General features: G+C 47.1%; 3 protein-coding genes across 7 annotated transcripts in view; 1 reads left to right on the forward strand and 2 right to left on the reverse strand.

Annotated features, from left to right (window-relative positions):
* LOC311319075 (organic cation/carnitine transporter 2-like) overlaps window positions 1–315 on the reverse strand; it is a gene marked incomplete at both ends in the record, with an annotated part of 11846 nt that extends 11531 nt beyond the window's left edge. The window contains one exon of the mRNA XM_084450527.1: window positions 1–315. This exon is cut by the window's left edge and continues 75 nt beyond it. Coding sequence (XP_084306653.1) covers window positions 1–315 — 315 coding nt within the window.
* A 4221-nt stretch (window positions 316–4536) lies between these two features.
* htatsf1 (HIV-1 Tat specific factor 1) overlaps window positions 4537–17500 on the reverse strand; it is a 20547-nt gene continuing 7583 nt past the window's right edge. Inside the window, exons 1-10 of one of the 5 annotated variants that reach the window (XM_084449953.1) lie at window positions 9942–10051; window positions 8482–8646; window positions 7892–8111; window positions 7589–7636; window positions 7263–7417; window positions 6935–7098; window positions 6359–6455; window positions 6050–6139; window positions 5408–5545; window positions 4537–4969 (exon numbers count right to left, since the gene is read on the reverse strand). In XM_084449953.1, coding sequence (XP_084306079.1) covers window positions 4664–4969; window positions 5408–5545; window positions 6050–6139; window positions 6359–6455; window positions 6935–7098; window positions 7263–7417; window positions 7589–7636; window positions 7892–8111; window positions 8482–8646; window positions 9942–10019 — 1461 coding nt within the window. In that variant the 5' untranslated portion in view covers window positions 10020–10051 and the 3' untranslated portion in view covers window positions 4537–4663. Of the gene's footprint in view, window positions 4970–5407; window positions 5546–6049; window positions 6140–6358; window positions 6456–6934; window positions 7099–7262; window positions 7418–7588; window positions 7637–7891; window positions 8112–8481; window positions 8647–8736; window positions 8805–8984; window positions 9153–9252; window positions 9302–9941; window positions 10052–17500 lie in introns of those variants that run through there. The other 4 variants (XM_084449957.1, XM_084449956.1, XM_084449954.1 and 1 more) reach the window with 4 other exon arrangements.
* bod1 (biorientation of chromosomes in cell division 1) lies at window positions 10018–11144 on the forward strand (the record flags this gene model as incomplete). The annotated part of the gene is made up of 3 exons (XM_084450398.1): window positions 10018–10095; window positions 10480–10604; window positions 10928–11144. 3 exons carry the CDS (start codon window positions 10018–10020, stop codon window positions 11142–11144), a joined length of 420 nt encoding a protein of 139 aa, XP_084306524.1.

A 17500-nucleotide genomic window follows, 5' to 3' on the forward strand; every position in this document is an offset into this window, starting at 1 on the left:
GGTCAGGTTGAGGTGGAGGCCGGGGGCCAGGCCACGGTCAGACAGGTTCCTCACCACGTCCAGACGGTACCTGCTGCACCGGCTCTCCTCCTCCACGCCGTTCACCTCCTCCCGGGGGATGACGGCCGCCCTCCAGGCCTCAGTCAGGTTAGCCAGTCCGGGGACCAGGCAGACATGTCGGGGGGTCGCTCCGACAAACACGATGTACAGTCCGAAGCCCGTGCAGATGTAGATGGCGTTGAGGACCAGGAAGGTGGTCCAGAAAAACGGCCCGCTCTGCCCCAGGAATGCTGTGACGTCGTCGTAGTCTCTCATCCTTCGTGAAACTAGTACGCCAGGTGAATACTGTAACTCCAGAGATGTGGTGGTGGAGGGTTAAAAGCAGCTCTCCAAGTGAGACTGAGGGAGAGAGGGAAGATTAGCTCATCTCCAAACACAGATAAGTCTCCAAGCAGAGCTGTGTCATCTACCTTCACACCAAGCCACCTTTATCTACCTACCTCCAGCAGGATACAGTGGTATGGGTGCCCACACACCCTGGGAAAAGATAAGAGACATCACACACCTCTTCATCATTCATCTTTTAGAATAACCAGTGATTAGAAGATATTACAATGATCAAAGGTATAAAAGGAATAGCAATCCATTCACTCTTTTGTTTCTCCATGGTAGCCCAATTGACTTATGTTTTCTGAGCAACATTCCAAGCCTCTCAAAGACCCAGGGAGCTGCATGTGATTGTACTCTGAATTTAGAAAGCTCCCAGGTTATGAACTGCAGATCAACAGAGCAGAGAACTCTTGTGTAGACCTACTTCTCTCACACCGAATGCATTCTGAAGAACATAGTTGACTTTTGACATTGTTGACCAGATAGATACATTGGACTTACCTGTTACTATAGTTCTGAGGGATGAGGCAGAGGTTGCAGACTGCTGACAGACAACTCAAAAGACAGTCATAGATCTAATCTGTTCTGAAGACTTCCACGCTTGGATAATGTAATGTTGGTCTTTCTTTTCAACTGGATAGATGTAGATACTGTATATATGTTGGAGGTAATCAACTTTGTTTTTACTCCCTTAATGAGTGATTAATTTCATTAATGGCTGACAAGATTAAGTCCATGAGTCCATTGTCATGTAAAGACTGCCGCTGACTCAGCTAATCGGAGGACATCCATCGGGAAATAGATTTACAGTACAGCCAACTTGTGATGGGACTGGTAACCTGTGAGTCTATGTCTTCATCATGGCTCATGGAAAACCTATGGGGTTTCATCATGGCTTATATATTTAGTCACTGTTCCTCACTTTGGAAAACTATCTGGAATCAAACCATGTCACTAAACCAGAGGTGTATAGGGTAGATAAGAAACTCATGTTGTAGTCTGGTTGGAGATGAAGACATTTCTGTGGAGAGAGCTCTTATAATAAAAACTGTGAGCTCTTTAATTTGAGGTGGCCAAATATTTAAGAAAATGTGCTGATACTCTAACTAAAATCAGAAGGGCAGAGGAAGAAAAGGTGATGGTTAATTTAAAGCTGCAATAAGCAATTTCCTACCGCTAGATGGCAGTAAGAGACGGAAGACCTACATCTTGAATCTTAAAATGTAGAATTTGTAGTTTAAGGTGGAGCAAAGCTACAGGCCGTAATTAGACAACACAGGCATAAATGCTGGAATAACAAGACGTGGCGAGTGGTAGTGGAAAAGAGGGTTTATAATTGATATATCGTCTTTGGTAGGGCTGAGTCATTGATGTTGGACGCTATGGCTCGACGAAACAACCTGGTATCAGGTGGTTTTAATTAGCTTTGACAAAATGTGAAAAAAGTTGCAACTTCAACCTCTCAGGGGAGAAGACTGAACTATGTGAGCTACAAAGTAAACTGGATGATACAAAGCAATTTCTATGAAATTCCACTATTAAATAAAAGTTAAATGTTGGTGGGGTCATCACAGATCATCACAATTTCCAACTACTGAAGTAAGTTGAACTACCGAATCCACAAATCTGTTTTTAGACTCCCTGCATTAGATCAACTATCAGTGTGCGTCTGAGACAAGTAAATAGATAGATCGATTATGCTTGATTAGATTATTTCAAGGATGACTGAAAGTTAGGGGGGTGTTTTCAAACGGGTGTGTTCATCTACACAACCACAACCAGGAAGAGATGAACGGAGAAAGAAAGGAGGGATGCATTGACAAGAGTATTAAAACACAGCCCAGGTAACTCAAACAAGTGATATGAAGGATGATTTAGACCTGTAATAGGCTACCTGTTTCACACTAGGGCGATGTTTTGTGTTGAATCCTGAGAGTTGGTCATAATGAAGGCCAGGCCTGGGTCATACCATCTGGAATCATTTTCAACTACTTATCTGAGTTTAATTGTTCATGTCTGGCCAAATGGAGCCCGTGAGCTGTTCCCAAAAAGCAAACCCTACCCACCTGACACCCCATGCGGACTCAAGCCAACATTATTTGAAAGGATTAACTTGGGGTGAGTTCAGGCCTGATAAATCGTTGCAAAACGTTTATTGAAAGGTAAATGGTGTTGCCTTGAACACCTTGGCCCAATCCCAAACCGGCCCCTACCCCACTCCACCCCTAAGTGTCACTCCAAATTAAGTTTCACTCGCAGCTGTGGAGAGCACTCTCAACCGAGGGGGAGGGTATAGAAATGAACAGCCAAACCGGAACCGAGCAGAACAGGGAAGCAGCCGTCACAATCAATCAATCGATCAAAGCTTTATTTGTATAGCGCATTTCATACCCAGAGGCAACACAATGCGCTTTACAGAGAACAAGGGAGGTGGGCATACGACCCACTCTCTACATATTCCAGAAGGAAGAAAAAAAACAGTATCACACAGGGGCCAGATAAGTGAGCTGTAAAAAATTCTGTAAAAAATGTTTATGATTTATAAAAAAAAAGATAAATCAATATAAAAATACATACCAATATAATAAGAAATCACACGATTTATCACATTTATCACATTATCACAATTCCAAGCAGACAAAAAAATCAATCAGTAAATAACTCCCATGCCTCTTTGCCAGCATTCCTTTTTTGTGAAGATGCATTTGCATGTCGCAGAATGCCGAGTTCCAGATCGGATTTTGAACTCGTAAGTTACGACTTCAAGTCACGACTCACGACTTCATAGCGTTCCAGGCAAACTGTCAATGCGTGGCATTACATAGATGTAAACAAGCCGATATGGTAAAAGCTTGAGATTTGGCACATTGTCAGAGCTGGCAAACTAAACATTGTAGGCCTATGCCTAATTTCGCTATGCTAAGAAATCGTACGTTACATTTTATTTATTGACAACATCGACTTTTCGCCGTTTGCATGGTCACGTTCAGGTTTACCTTAATGTTAGTTAGCTACCACTATCTATCTCGTCAACATATTTGGGCATCATTACATACACATAGCAGATTGTAGTGCATTATCCTTTGTATTATTTTGATTACAACATACACATTTACTTTACGTTGCCCTAAAGTTATTTTTGTCGCCATACCATGCGCCATACCCATGGTGGCTGCCATCTTGATTAGAGGGCTGTGTGACGTCAGAGTCAGAGAGCGCAACTGGGAGTACATCGAGTTCCCGGGTGGGAGTTACGGGTTGACTACCTTTCCAGTGCATTTTCACGTGTAGAAGGTCGGAAAAACACGAGTTACGGGTTCCTGGAACGCGCCATAATCAGCTGATTTATCTGTTCCATTGTCCCTATAAATAATGGAATATATGATGTACATTTGATGTAGACCTACTGTAAACCTATTTTTATTTTATGTCGGTTATGAATACCGGCTTTTAAGAGTTTGCGTCAAGTCAAGCGATCTAGGGATAAAGTGATGTTCTCCTATTTTTGGTTTTATCTTTTGACACCACATTTTGTGATTATTTTTGAGGCTGTGAAATCAGTGTGAGAAAAACAAAAGTTTGAGTTCTGTAGCCTAGCCTATCTAAAATAATTGACAGTGTAGGAAGACGGAACTTTATTTATATGCAGTTTCCCCCAGCATCGCTTTGGCACGTGCACTTCCTGCTTCAACTATCAGGATCGTGCACCGATGCAGGCTCGCTATTTAAGGGTCTGACAGTCCACTTGCACTCCAAGCGCACTCCATGCTAATTGGTTTGGGACAGCCCTTAACATGGCGAAGCTCGGTGTGAAGGCGCAAACGGAGAGGGAGTGGATAGGACAAGGGGATAGGGGCTGGTTTGAGATTGGACCCTTGTGTGTTACACAAGCATTGCACCTATGGCAGCTGAGAAGATAGGGCAGGGTTTGTACATCAGTCTGCTGATTGGGTATGACATGCCCACCAAATGAGAAAACCTACCTCAAAGCTCGCTGCACACTGTTTCACACCATTTTGAGGAAACCTGCTGTTTAACCCGGAAAACATAGCAAACAGTGCACAACGTGTTCAGTTTGAACTCACCCCTGGTAATCGAATGTAAAACATCAGAGCTCATCATCGAAGGAAATTGGATGTGTGAAAAAGTAGATTTTATTCTAAGACATGTATACAATAATGAGAAACCATTTCCAACTGTCCACATACACTGTCTATGCTCCAATCAGACAAGGGAGAAGGGGTTGGGGGGCTGTCCGCATCACCGAGCATGTTTATGTATCCTCATCATCACTTCCTGCCAGGCTGCTGTCTGTGGAGTCTGCTTCCTGTTCTGCTTCCTGTTCTACTTCCTGGCTCTCCGCTGCCTTGTGCTCTGATTGGCTGGAACCCTCGGGGTCCGGGGGCGTGTCTGTGGACGCGGTGCTGGGTTTGTCAGTGCTGCTGTCGGTAGTGGGGTCTGTGGGGGCGTCGGCAAGCTGATCTAGGGGGTTGGGTCCGGCTGGCTTGGCACCCTTGCCCTCCAGGTAATTGGCCCAGCCCTTCAGCCTCTCCTCACGCTCCCTGGTGGTTTCCTCCACCTACACACACGCGCGCGCGCGCGCGCACACACACACACACACACACACACACACAGACACAGACAGACACACACACACACAGAAAGATAACACACTGTTCAGACACACACTGAATACAAAGTTACTGTATAGTTATACATTCCCCTATTGCAGCACGCGCGCACACACACACACACACACACACACACACAGACATTGCAAACATTTGGGGATATTGCACTGACTTACAGTTATTACCATATCCCCTTGCCCTAACCCTAACATTAACCCAACCCCAAAACCTAAATAGGGACACCAATTTTGTCCCCAATTTGACAGGCCGTCCCCAATCAACTGGTTTAATATCCAACATTTGTCCCCAAATGTGGCCTAGGTCAAGAACACACACGCACACACACACACACACACACCTGATAACACGCATGCACACACACACACCTGATAGTCGGTGGTTCCATCCCAGAGCTCGGCCGACAGCTTCCTGCCCCCAAACCAGCGATTGTTCAGCGCCACCTGGCACACATCTGCGTCCTCCGGCTCCTTGAACGCCACCGAGGCCACGCCGTCAGGATGGCGCTACAAGAGGAGACCGTACCGTCAGCACCAATCAGATACCGTACACTGCACTGACCAATCAGATACTGTACACTGACAACACTCCTCACACCAGACCCCACTGTCAACTAAGAGAGAACACTCTACAGTCAGCACTAATCACATTCTGTACACTACAGTTAGGTTAACATTAGTAGTATAAACACAGACAAAAGTGCAGTTTAATAACAATGAAACAAGAACAAGTGCATGCACTCGTGGAGTTTCTCAGAGTAAAAGACGTTTTCGCCGCCCTTCTGTCTGGATTTCGCTAAAGTTTTGTTACGCGTAAAGGCAAGTGCCGTTAGCCTCCTCCCGCACACTGAAATCGTGCTAGAAGCAGCAACACTAAACAAACTCCCCCAAATCACCCAGTCAGTCCCTATTCAAAGGTCCTCTTGAGTTCTAAGCAAAGTGAAGAGATATTTTAGATAAGACACCTATGCTTCCACAAACTGAAGATGAATGTTTTCGTGAGGCACTCACATCAAAGATGATGACCTTCTTCACCTGCCCGAACTTCTCACACTCCGTCCTCAGGTCATCACGGATCTCGTTCAGGACCAGCGGGTCTTCCTGGGAGGGGGGGCGGCGAGGGAGGGGCAGAGCCAGGGTTCACTACAGTACAACCGCTAATCATACAACTACTTCACTACATGGAGTTAGTTATAACTAACTGTACTCATCATCCCTATAACTGTATGTATAATCTACACCATATCATATTCATATGCAGTGTCTTCTTAGTCCAAGCCTAACGTGTGTCTCAGAAATCTCTCTGCGGAAATTCCTCACCTCGAAGTCGCTGGGGTGGAACATGTTCTGGATGATGAGAACCCGCTCGTGTCTCTTACGCACCTCCCCCTTCTTCTCCGGCCGCCAGTCCAGCTGCCTGTCAATCAATCACAACAACCAATCACACGCCAGACCTCCAACAGGACAATAAATCACAGAACAAATTACACCGTCACAAACAAAAAACAGACACAAAAAACAGACCAACCAATGAAGACGGCAGCTCAGGCTCCTGAGAAAGAGACACTACTGGACGAGCAGAACCAGGCTTCTTGGAGCTAGTGCAGGTCAGTAATCTACCCAGCAGGCTTAGTGGGGTCAGGAGCACCTACTCATACATAGATAAGACTGGACAGCTTGCCTGTTTAGACCTTCACAAGTAGGACAAGTACAGTGATGGGTCAAGGGTGAGGATGGGCCTACTCTTGCTGCCCCTACTTCCTGTACCCAGGCATAGACAGGTGGGTTCTTCCTGTGGTACATAGACTAGCCTGTACACGGGCGTAGACGGGAAGGTTACACAATCGCTGAGCCTCGTCTGAGTAGGATTCCCAGGGGTCAGCAGAATCAACCTACTTCTGCTGAGCCTGCATCTTCTTCTTGTACTCCTTGTTCTTCTTCTTCTTCTTGCTGGCGTCGTACTGGCCCTTCAGCTCAAACCTGGCCGCCTCCACATGGAGCTGGTAGCCCCGCAACTCCGACTCGTCAATGAGACGGAGCGCCAGGGCCACAGACTCCTTCTGCAGGAGGAGGACGGGGGACGGGGACGGGGGGTCAATAACGAGGGAGAGACAGGCAGGCAGGCACGTACACACTCACACACTCACTCACTCACTCGGCGCACACCACGCGTGCGCAAACACTCCCAGCCGGGTCCCATAGACGGTTCAGACAGCTAGCGGACCTTGAGGTAGCAGCAGAGGCCGTCTCCCTTCTGGTTGCCCTGGCCGTCCTTGTACAGCTTGACCTTGTACTCCTCGCTGATCGGGTCTTTCATCACGATGCCGCACTTCGACATCAGCTCCGCAAACTCCTCCGCGGTGATGTCAGGGGGCAGGCCTGGGGGGGGGGGGGGGGGCAAGGAGCAGCTCGTTTCTCAGCGGGAAGGGAGGGTCATCTGCTGCCCACGACCAGCTGCACGTCGCGTCAAGCTGCGTTTGTGTGTGTGTTTGTGTGAATGCTTCATAAAACAGGTTGATCCCAGCGAGCAGGTGGCAGAGTGCGACATACCTGACACGTACACGTTGGTGTTCTTGTCTTTGTCGACATCAAACCATCCTGCTTACAAAGAGAGATGTTAGACTTCTTCTGCGGGCAGCCTCCTCATCTCTTAACATGTCACAGCTCGATGCCACAAAAGAAATACTGCTTAAAGTGCCTTACTCAAGGACCTTAAAATGGTGGTCGGTGCACCTTTTCATTCCAGACTTTCTCTCCAGCAAACCTTCTGGTTCCTAGCCGACTTCTCTAACCTCAAGTCTACCACCAAAGAAGGGGGATCAACCTCTAGCTGTGATCCCCTCATTACTGCACCTGGATCTGCCTTCCTCTTCTCTCCCTTCTGCTTGGCGTCCTTCCCCTGGCCCGGGTCCTGGTCTGGGTCGGTGGTGGTCTTCTTGCCGGCCGGGGTCTTTGCCTCCGGACCCGAGGCTGCTGGCACAGTGCCGGCCTGTACGGCGGCGTCCGGGTCGTGCTCCCCTTCCTTGGTGAAGCCGTAGTTGGCGTGGTACGCCGCCAGGAAGTCCTCTGTGATCTGGAGAAGGTCGTAAGCAGGGTGGGGGGGTTACTTAACGTGTTGTAACAGCACAGAGTACATGACAACACAGCACATGCGTGGTACCATACCAGCAGCTAGTTCAGACCGGTGACAGCGCACGATCTTCTCAGACGGAGGACTGGGTCGGCCAAGGCCCCCTTTTTGTATTTTTAGCTAGTGTTCTTCCGGTTAAAAAAATGGAGGCGCTCGGGCTGCGAGCATTGAGCGGATATGCGGAGCGCGCACACTCAGCGCCGTTTAGTTATTCCAGTCCTGGGTCCATCAGCGCCAACCCAATCACGTAGCCCAAGAAGATCGTGCACCGTCACCGGCAGATGGACACTGAAAGACAGACAGAAAGACATACTTTAGGAAACCAGGCCTTCTTGTCATGGTCCCAGTCGTAGACGGTTCCGTCCTCTGGATCGGTGAAGGTGTAGGGATCCGTCCCATCCGGCGCACTGTGGCCGTACAGCTGCTGCAGACGCAGCTGCTCCTCAAACTCCTTGTTCCTAGAGGAGTCCCCACTCATCTAAAACAAACGTACACATGATTCAGTCACTTATGATGAAGCAATTATACTGAAAGATGATGATCACCCACAATACTGACCCAAACCAACCTTTACCCTGTAAAACCCTATAGCGCCTGTATACAATGCAAAAGACCCAAGAGACATGGGAACGCACATAGACCGCATTACCAGGGTTAATATCTAAATGGTTAACGTGACTATCTAACCGGTTTTTCTACCTCAGTAGCCTACTTTTACGTTAGTTGGGGGCAAATCTAGCAACGTTGCTAGTCAGTGCTGCTAGGTAGCTAGCATTAGGGGCAAAGGGACAGGAAAAGACAGCTAGATGGACATACCTTCGCACTTGCAACGTTTAAGATAATCACTCATTGACACAAAACGAATTATTATGTCAATCCAGTCGCTAGATAGCTGGTTAGGCTAGCTAGCTACTAGCAATAGCTAACTGCATGATGACACTGACAAATGAAGCTAACGCTGAGTTATTAAAACACGAGAATAAAACTAAGAAATCTTAGCGTGTGTTGTTAAAACAACAGACACAGAAACGACCCATGCGGTCTGTTAAGAGGGCGTTATTCGTCTGCTAAACTGGAGGAATACCTTTGAACCGCGACGAGGCTTGAAAGTGAATGAATAGAATCACTTCCGGGTCTGACGGGTCTCAGTTCCTGCAGGACTGGGGTCTCCTCGATTTGTCTCACAGGGTTCGCCTGTTAGCCGTAGGGCCGTTAAAACACACAATATGCCAACGGACTAATAGTGTGTCAAAACGTTTAAGCGTTATTTTGTTTGACGATGTGTACTATATCTCTATGCTTTATGTATATTAAATTTGTAGTTAATTCTCATTTCCTATAACTCAGTCATGACATTCTTGGTATCCACATAATGGTAGATGAGTGAAATGATCCCTTTAGATTATTTTTTTATGTATTTCGATAATCCAGAGATGGACTGGAGCTCTTGTTTTGTGTTGTTTTGATTTAGGGACTGGTCCCAATTTGGACTCTATGTGGTGAATATTGTTATTACATTTTTTGACCAGAAACCGTTTTGCCAAGGGGGAGAAAAGACGTCGAGCGAGGGACACAAATCGAGTACACCCAACGAGGGACACAAATCGAATATACCTAGTGAGAAACACAAAGTGGGGTTTCCTCGATTTGTCTCACAGAGTTCGCCTGTTAGCCGTTAAAACGTGCCAAGGGGGAGACAAGACGTCGAGCGAGGGACACAAATTGAATATACCTAGTGAGAAACACAAAGTGCCCGTCACAAGTACCCCGTACCCCCGTAGTTGTCATGGCCGAGGGCAGCAGCAGCAGCGGCGGCGGCCTCCCGCCCGGTGACCCGCAGCTCATCGCCATGATCGTGGAGCACCTGAAGAACCGGGGACTCTTCGACGAGTTCCGCAGAGACTGTCTGGCAGACGTGGATACGAAGGTAACGTTAGCTTGTTGCTAGCCACACCAGTGCTAGCTGAAGTATGCTACTAGCATGCACTAGCTATCTAGCCAATTCCACCAGTCAAATAAAAATAAAATGTTTTGAAGCTCTGAACCTTTGCTACCTATAGAAGTCAATAGTTTGTTTGTTAGCTACTTTGTGTTCGCCATCTACCGGTACTCATCTTAAGATGTCTTGCTTTTTGTTTTAATGCTTTTAATGTCTCATGTAAAGCACCTTGAATTGCCCTGTGGCTGAAATGTGCTATATAAATAAACTTGCCTTGCCTTAAGTTCAGCTACTGTACATCAGGTTCATTCATAGACAGCCAGATAGTTAGCTAGCTCACGTTAATGCTCTGCCCTTGTCCTGCTGCTACAGCCAGCCTACCAGAACCTACGACAGAAAGTGGATAACTTTGTCTCTACGCACCTGAGCACACAAGACTGGAACCCGTCCATCAACAAGAACCAAGTGAGGAATGGACTGAGGCAAAGTGTCGTTCAGTAAGTATCAAACAAGATAACTTAATGACCTGCTGTCATTGTCTAGTCAAGTCATTGCACACTGTGGGTGTAATCTTTGATGGCAAAAGTAGCATGAATCTATTCATCTAGAAGAATACGGTCACTGAAGAAGCTATAGCTATTGGAACTTGCTGGAACACTGGTCTTATTGTAGATCAGACCATCCTAGTTCTACCAGCTGTTTCAGCTCCTAGGAGTCACTGTGTTGCCCGATTATTTCCTGTGCTGCTGTAGCCTATAGCCAATGGTATTAGTATCCACCTCCAATGGCTGGCTGTGTTGTTGCCGTGTGATCTCTGCAGGTCAGGCATGCTGGAGTCGGGGGTGGACAGGATCATCACGCAGGTGGTGGACCCCAAGCTCAACCACATCTTCCGGCCGCACATAGAGAACGCTATTCACGACTTCCTGGACCCGGACAAGAGGGAAGAGAGTCTGTTGAGCTCCGCCCCGCAGCCAGAGCCTCCGGAGCAGTCGGAGGCGCCACCCGCCCCTGCCACTGGCCCCAAGACCCCCTGAGGTCAAAGTTCAGAGTGCAGGCTCGCCCCCTAATCACCTCGACGACAGACGGACCTCTGCTGGGCCCGCGGCCCTCTGTAGAAAATGTTGATATCGGCAAACGTGTGTTTCTGAGTAGAGGAACGCACACGGGGGGGTGGCGATTGTAATTCAGGTTGTGAGTACAGCATCTTGTAATGTGACACTGGAACCAGGTGGAGTGTGGTGAACAACCAGTGGGACTCTATGGGCGCCAGACCTTCACTAACAGCAACACACACACACAGAGACACCTTCACTGACTGGAACACCCGTGACCTGGCGTACTGTTTGGACCAATGGCTCACTGCGGAGAGCCCACTGGCACATCAAACACATGGTCTGCTGCGAGTAACACTGTGCTTACTCATCAACTCAGATGCTCGGAAGCTGTCGTGTTTTATGAACCCTTTCCCTAAAACACACAATATGCCAACGGACTAATAGTGTGTCAAAACGTTTAAGCGTTATTTTGTTTGACGATGTGTATCTCTATGCTTTATGTATATTAAGTTTGTAGTTAATTCTCATTTCCTATAACTGTCATGACATTCTTGGTATCCACATAATGGTAGATGAGTGAAATGATCCCTTTAGATTATTTTTTATGTATTTCGATAATCCAGAGATGGACTGGAGCTCTTGTTTTGTGTTGTTTTGATTTAGCGACTGGTCCCAATTTGGACTCTTTGTGGTGAATATTGTTATTACATTTTTTGACCAGAAACCATTTTGGATAAGCTTCCATGTTCCTGAGTACTTTTTGCAGCTGGTATGGAAAGGGGGAGGGGGCATGTTCCTCTGGACATGACCGAGGGACGTATACGGAGATGTTATCGTTTCAGATTTCTGGAACAACTGCTACACTGAGAAGCCAGAGTTCATACCAGTTCACACAACTAACCCTAAGCTATTTCATCCAAGTGGCTCGCTGTGCTGTCACAATCCACATGAAGGCAGTATGACAGGTCCCAGCTGTGACTACCGGCTACATAAACCTGACTACTATCTGGCTGCTCACACACACACACACACACGCGCACACTCACACAATCTCTCAATCAGTCAATCTCTCAATCGATCTCTTGTCTTGAACACAGCACAGACAGCATACAGCTCCAACACGGCACAAACACACACACACACAATCTCTCTCAGTCAATCAATCTATCAGATGATCTCTCTCTCGAACAAAACACGGACAGCACACAGCTCCTCGTACGGCCTCATCTGATGTCCGGAGACGGTCTTCTGTCTCGAGAGGGAGCACGAGTCAGTCTGGCGAAGTATAGAGCACAACCAGTAGATGGAGTAGTTATCCAAACTAGTCCTTCCCTAAATACATATTGTGTGTGTGTGTCGGGGTCCTCACAGGAACAGTAATAAACTGTGTAGCCGAGGGCCATTTCTATGTGTGTGTGTCCTCACAGGAACAGTAATAACCTTGGGGCCACAAGGGGCCATTTTCTTCTCCTCAGGACCATCAGTCTCAGCTGATATCAACACCCTGCTGTTCTGGCTTTTATAACTCAGCACAGTCATTAGAGAGAGAGAAGGGAACATTCTCTCCTTACCCTCGCTGCCCCCTCGCACAGCTGCAGGTCGCTCCCAGGGGTGACCAAACCGCTGTGGAGCCAAGCTGCTCACTAATGGCCTGCTGGGTTTTCTCCCACATTATTGTAGGGGATTCTTTACACCCAGAGGGGCCCCCAGCGCGGTAACACTCAACCCCCTCTGCTTCCTTCCCGCTCACCCCCATCAACGCCCCCTCACCCCCATCAACCCACCCCCCACCCCCCTCCTTGTGTAACGGAACTCTGGTCTGCGTTGGGTTCCTTCAGTTCGACTGACCCATGGTAAGGGCTCGCCCGGGACGCGATTCAAACCCACGCTCTTACGAGCTCTTCCGCTTGCGAGGCGGACGCGCTGCCCGTTGCGCCAGTAGGGTGTAGCTGCTCGCCACCACAACCTCCAACTCACTCCACGACGGCTTATGAGGATTCCCGATTCACTCGGCTACACTTGTCTCAAGCCTCCTTCGACCCAGATCCCCTCTCTCTCTCTCTGTCTCTCTCTCTCTATATCTCTCTCTGTCTCTCTCTCTCTCTCTCTCTATATCTCTCTCTGTCTCCGTCTCTCTCTCTCTCTCTGTCCCTCTCTCTCTCTGTCTCTCTGTATCTCTCTCTCTGTCTCTCTCTCTCTCTCTCTCTGTCTCGATCCCCCTGTTCCAGTGGCTGCCCCTGACCCCTGAACACAAAGGCATACGATTGTAAACACAACGTAGCTACTTCCAGAGCCTGAGGGGACCCAGTGAGCGAGCTGAGCTGGACTGGGGCTGTGTGTGTCAGTGCTTGTGTAACAACATTGATTTATTTTCTTGTTTTTGGCTGGAGGCTGAGGCACACGTTTACTGTCAGCCAGAGTTCAGACCACAAGAGGGGCGGGGAGAGGGGGGGAGGGGAGGGGAAGGGTCTCATCCCAAACTGTCCCTCTGACCCTTCCTTTCATGTGCTGGCTCGCCACGGACAATCCTCCACGGCAGGTCAGGTGAGCTGACAGTAAATCCTCCTCCCGGATTCCAAACTTTATCTCAACTGGAACTTCCTAGAACTAATCTCAAGATGTAAAACTAGAATCAATCCAACGCTTATCACCACGATGCTCAGCCACAGCTTCGGTTTCACGACACTCTTCACTTTCACATAAACCATTGTGAAAGAGAGAAACATCTGCTTCACAACATTACACACAGATACACAAAACAATGCGCTCCCTCTCACACACACACTCATAAAAATGTGTTTATTAGTTGCAATTGTCATAACATGGTCACGTGAGGGTACAAAAGTGCACAGTGTGAGTATGTTTGTACAGACAGAGGGAAGCATGTGTCTGTAATTGTACTGGTGTGTGCATGTCTGTAGTAAAACGTGTGTGTTTGTGTGCATGCGTGTGTGTGTGTAGGGGGGTCAGAGGTTGGTGAATAGGTGAACAACAGAGAGAGGTCATATGAGGCTGTTTGGTTGTTTTGACAGAGGAGGATGAAAGAGAAACCCCCTTTTAAACATGAGGCCCTCGGTGAGTCAAACACACTTTAACCCTCCACCTCCTGTCAACAACACCACCACCACCTCCACTCAAACATCCCATCCTAGGCCTCTTCAACCCTTTATCACCACTCAGCCCCCATCACACACACACCAACTACCAAGACTACCTTAGTCAAAACATCTCACTGTGTGTCTCTACTGGGGCCAGTGATGTCACTGTGTCACATGATGCCGTGGAGTTTATTACACTGTCACAGGGTATCAATCAATCAACCAAACTTTATTTATATTGCACATTTCATATCAATACAATGCACTGCAGAGTAAAAACAACATTTTATTTAGGCTATATAAAAACCCGGACACTAATTTAAATATATATATATACGCGTATATATATTGTCGTGTTGTGTGGCGAGCTAAACCGCTCGTAGAGGAATGTGGCGTGGGTAATGACTTCACACGACAAGGGATTCTCCGGTTTCTTGTACTTTAGTGAACAGTCAAAGTAGCTAGCTGATACAGGGTTAGGGACTCAGCAGGCGTTGCGTGTCCATGCGATGACCTTTCGACCTCTAACTGAGTTATATACTCCCTAGTAGTCACGTGACAGGTGTAATCCAACCAACAGCTACCTAACAAGCAAGAGGGAAAACTAATGATTATGAACTATGAACTCTCACAATAGAAATATATATATTATTTGTGGACACTAATATTCCAAATGGAAAGGAAAAAAGCAGGTCACCCATTTGAGCCAATAAGGTACAGGATCTAGCCAAGGGTCAGGGGGTCAGTTTAGAGTCACAGCAGCTCTGCCAGGGGAGGGAGGTGTTGAGGGTGAGGAGTGGTAGGGACGAGAGATGGAGTGAAGGGGATCTGCTGCACTCTGGAATGCGATGCCAACCATGGCTAACATGCCAGCCAAGCTGTGTGGGTGTTTGTTTGTGTGTGTGTGTGTGTGTGTGTGTGTGTGTGTGTGTGTGTGTGTGTGTGTGTGTGCGTGTGTGTGTGTGTGTAGAGGGAGAGGGGACGGTAATGTGGGTCGGAGAGTTACCCTTCTGCACTGACTAACATTCCCTAGCTCCGTTTGCAGCACAGTGAAAACCGAGGGGAAACGTAGAGCGAGTACTGAGCATGTGCGTCAGTTAGATGAGAAGGACAGAACAGACAGGGTGAGAGAGAACAGACGGGGGTGAGGTTTAAGGAAGGTAGCGGACTTAACCTGATGTACTGGTGGTTTTTCGATCACCACCCCTCATCGCTGCTCCTCCACCCCAGCTGGTCCTCATAAGTGGCTCTCAGTGACACGTCTCCGACTTGCCAGCACACCTGACCACCACCCATAAACACTGCTTTAGCTACGCTAACGAAAAACCTAGTGCTTTGATAGCACTGGTGGGTGGTGTTTATACTCAGAACCAGAATCAAAATCAGTTTTATTAGCCATGAGTTAAACCAAATCAACTCCCATCAGCACCAGGCGGAGTGAACCCCAGAAGAACCAGCGGTGTGTGTAGAGAGGTGAGGGCTGTGCAATGAGCCAGAACTGACAGTAAACCCGCCTCATCTCTCCCTGTCTGGATGACTGGAAAGTCAAAAGTAAGTAGCCTTGAGAACAAATGGCTGTTCTCCATATCTTGTGGTGTCTGGGTGAAAGGAGACAAACGTGGTTATGGACATCCCAACTAAAGAAATTACTCAATTACAAGAACCGGCAAGCGGAGACATAGCACACACACACACACAACTTCGGGGGTTGCCCGTAGAAATTGTTCCCTGCATTTCTCCCATCCAACCCTTCAGGGGCAGCCAGGAGCAGTGGGCAGCCATTGTTCATGGCATCCAGGGACCAAGTCCAAGCGCTGAGTCAGGACTGAAGAGCATTTGCTCTTCTGCATGGTTTTCCTATTGGGTTTTTACTCCACACAGAAAGGCCCAGGGACCTTACTGTGAGGCGACTGTGCTAAGTACTGTGCTACCGTGCAGCAAGTGAGCTATTTTGGGGTTCAGTGTCTTGCTCAAGGACACTTGGGCAGAATGGGCACACTGCCACGCTGGGATCGAACCCGGGACAGAGAATCGGGGATCCAGCATACAGTCAGTAAACCATGGCACCAAGAAGACATGATATTGGGTTGATTAGAAATAAAGAAATTATAGGAACAAAGTGGCATGTTATTGAATAGATTTAGTCCTATAATGGCAATTAAAACGTGAATTTACATAATTTATTTAGGTATGGCTAAATAAGGATGTGTTTATATAATTTATTTTATTTGGTAAATCCAAATCATTTAGTAAGGCTATATCAATTTCACCCATATATAGAGTAAATATAAATCAAATTTTCCTAGATATTAAATATATATAAATCTTTTTTTTTACAGATATTTAGTGAATTTAAATCAATTTTCCTCAGATACTAAATATTAATTGATTTTCAATTGAAATTGAGTTGTACTTGCTCAATATTTTTGGGCTTTATTAACTCATAATTTATGAGTTATGCATGCTATTACTAAATCCAACACATTAAATGCTGCTTTTATTAACATGTAGATTTTTTTGTTTAATTTATTTCACTTTTTACTAAAATCTTAGGTGATTAAAATCTATTAAATTATATTACTCGTCACTTTGTTGCCATAAATACCTCCGTACCAGCGACAGTGCAGAGCGAGAGGTAATGTTTTTGGTGGCGTGTGTGCGTGTGTGTGTGTTAGCAGGATTACGCAAAAACTACTGGACCGATTTTCACGAACTCGGTGGAAGGGTGTAGCATGGTCCAACTTAGAACCCATTAAATTTTGGAGCAGATTTGAGGCATGGGTCAGGTCCACGGGCACAAACACAGACAGTCTGCCCATTCACTTCCATTCATTTTTTGGACTATGATTATGCAAAAACTACCAAGCTGATTTTTACGAAATTGATTCGAACGGATCTGTGAGGGTGCTAGAGACACGGGGTTAAGACTGTGTGGGTGGAGAGACAGGAGTGCACCCTCGTAACCCCCGCTGGCTGTGAGCCAGCCACCCAAATACAGCCACCTCTTCACCTCCACTCATTTTTACCTCCGGTCCAGTGAATCACAAGCCGCCCAAAAATGGAACGGACGGCCATTCACCTCCATTCATTTTTTGGACTAGGATTACACAAAAACTACCAGACTGCTTTTCATGAAACTCTGTGGAGGGATGAACTGTAGCAGGGGCCAATTTAGAACTTTAGTGCTCTCCAAGCACCATTTCTATTTTTTTTAAGTAACCATTAGTCACATTTTTT

This window comes from Borostomias antarcticus (genome assembly GCF_949987555.1).
Source record: "Borostomias antarcticus genome assembly, chromosome: 15".
NCBI lineage: Eukaryota > Metazoa > Chordata > Actinopteri > Stomiiformes > Stomiidae > Borostomias > Borostomias antarcticus.